This window comes from Nicrophorus vespilloides, unplaced genomic scaffold, assembly GCF_001412225.1.
Source record: "Nicrophorus vespilloides isolate i.1.1-1 unplaced genomic scaffold, Nicve_v1.0, whole genome shotgun sequence".
In the NCBI taxonomy this organism is placed as follows: Eukaryota; Metazoa; Arthropoda; class Insecta; order Coleoptera; family Silphidae; genus Nicrophorus; species Nicrophorus vespilloides.
The window spans coordinates 12,878-15,223 of NW_017095691.1; the positions used below are offsets into that span (position 1 = coordinate 12,878).

Consider the following 2,346-nt stretch of genomic DNA (forward strand, 5'->3'; position numbering starts at 1 on the left):
TATGAAAGCTGAATGTTTGGGGAATCTAGTATATATCGATATATTACTGTGGTTTTAGCCGTTTGCCTGTAATTCGTGTTCAAATTTTAAAAAATGCTCGAAAAAGTAGTGTTTTTACATTTCATTGATTCACCAGCGTTGAAAAATGCTCGCAACCCCACGCACATTAACATGTATATTTAGTCTAGCTTTAAATCATCGGTAAACCCATTTCACTATATCGAAATTCCTTCGCCCTAATCAGAATTTAATCGACATCATTGAATTACATTGTTTAAATGATTAACTTTTCCTAGTTTTTCCATCTGCACCCTTAGTATTTTTGTTACAAGGCTTTTTCTATTCGTCTCGAACTAAGGAAATGATTATCCCGTTTTACTACCAAGTCGTAAAGTCACTCGAAGTGATTTCCGGAAAACCGGTAAATCATCCGGCGACTTCGTGCGAAACCGAATAAAACAGTGGCGTGCGACCAGCCACTAAATTACTGAATTCCTTTCCGTCTCCATGCAACAAAAGAAACAAACAAATGAACGATAAATCGCGAACGACGTATGCAATTCATCCACATCCTTTAAAAAATCTTAACAACATTCCTTTCTGTTTCTATTTTTTCTTGTTTCTTTCAGGGATCTGAAATGCCTCAGGAACACCATCCACACGAACCTGATGTGCGCGTACGGTTTCGTCTACACCTTATGGATTCTGACGTTAATCTTCGAGGTTAGTAACGTCAACGTCACTGTCACTGTCAATTTTAAAACGTCATCGTTTCGCAGCTGAACTTCGAAAGTCACATCGCCTGCGTGATTCTGATCATCCTGCTGCACTATTTCCATCTGACGACGTTCTTCTGGATGTTTGTCGAAGGTAATACAATTTAGAACTTGCATTTTGTGTGAAATTCAGTTCGTATTCCGTGCGGCTTCGGAAAAAGGGTTTTTACATATTAAACGAAGCGGCGGCGGCGGCCGTGGATTTATATACGGTTCGCGGCGGGAATTTCGAATCGTCGTTTAATTCTGATACCAAGAAACCGACCACCCGCCGTCGCCGTATCGTGTGTGTTTGTACTTTTGTTTATACACATCGGAATTGTAATCGTTTCAGGTCTCTATCTCTATATACTCGTTGTGGAAACGCTCACCAGGGAGAACTTCAAGCTGCGCGTGTACTCCTTCATAGGATGGGGTGAGTTTCTCTTTTGTTTTCTCTTTTGTTTCTTGCTATTTGACCTACTCTATCAACGTTGCTCGAATTTGGTGTTATTTTTTTTTTGTCAATATAGACTTACCAAATTACAATCAATAATTAACAATAAACACAAAACGGTGTAAATATGTTTGCATAAATGGTAACAATTATACAAAATTGAATTAATTGAACAAACAGATAAATCGCGAACTGAAACAAAATGTAAATTGCAAAACAATCGAAAGTAAATAGGCGCAGGTAAATATTAAATAGATATTGATACTGAATATACAAAATTTTGATTTAAAATTGATGAATATAACGAATTCGGTGAACGATGATAAATATTTGCTCTGGACTGGACTCGACGGTATTAAAATGATTGATATGTTTGTTTCGCCCCCTTCCACTGTTTGCCTTCCATTGTTTGTTATTGTTGTTATGTTATCTACGAACGGCGGAGTGTTGCCGGCAACGGATCAAAGATCAAATGTACAGTTGGCATTAGTGGATGTGGGGCGTTTCATGCGATTTCCAAGAGGGTGTGTTAATGCGATTGTTCCCGTTTTCTCCCCTACCTCCCCCTCCCTCCCCTATTCAAACGGTGACAGCTGCTGCGTGAGGAATTGCAGGCGATTTGTCTATTTTCGATTTTCCGGATAAACACGCCGCGGAATTTCATTTCCCCACTGCCGCCGCCTCCAGTTCTATTCCCGTAACACTTTTCGCTCTTTTGTTCTCCCGAACAAAAACATTCCAATTGATTATCCTTCATCTATTTTTGTTAATTCTATTCCTAATAGTTGCAATATGACAAGTGACAGAAATTTGACAGTTGATTGATTGACAACTACTCAAATTGACGTATGATGTCACAAAGTGACAGTTACAATTATGAGTTACAATAGTCTATATATCTTAATGATGATACGGAGACTGCATTAATTGGTAATTAAAAAGAGCGTATTTTCGGGACTTGCAAAACTTTAAATTATAACCGCGATTAATCTCCGTGACAGCTTCCATGTGATTGCGACAGGAGTCATAACTCATCTGAAACGTCATTTGGCCGCCCTCTGGTTATATAACTCTGTCACGTCACGTGTATTTCATTCATTCTCTCAGTTCCGTTGTGAAAATTTTAAAATTAAA

At 38.5% G+C, this 2,346-nt stretch overlaps 1 protein-coding gene across 1 annotated transcript; it reads left to right on the top strand.

The window, feature by feature from the left end:
* Positions 1-361: 361 nt before the first annotated feature.
* Positions 362-1,191, top strand: LOC108559718 (diuretic hormone receptor-like; the record flags this gene model as incomplete). Its single annotated transcript, XM_017917066.1, has 4 exons — positions 362-441; positions 630-723; positions 780-870; positions 1,111-1,191. Coding segments are annotated over exons 1-4 (346 nt in total), but the record flags the coding sequence as incomplete, so codon positions are not given.
* Between the last annotated feature and the right edge of the window lie 1,155 nt (positions 1,192-2,346).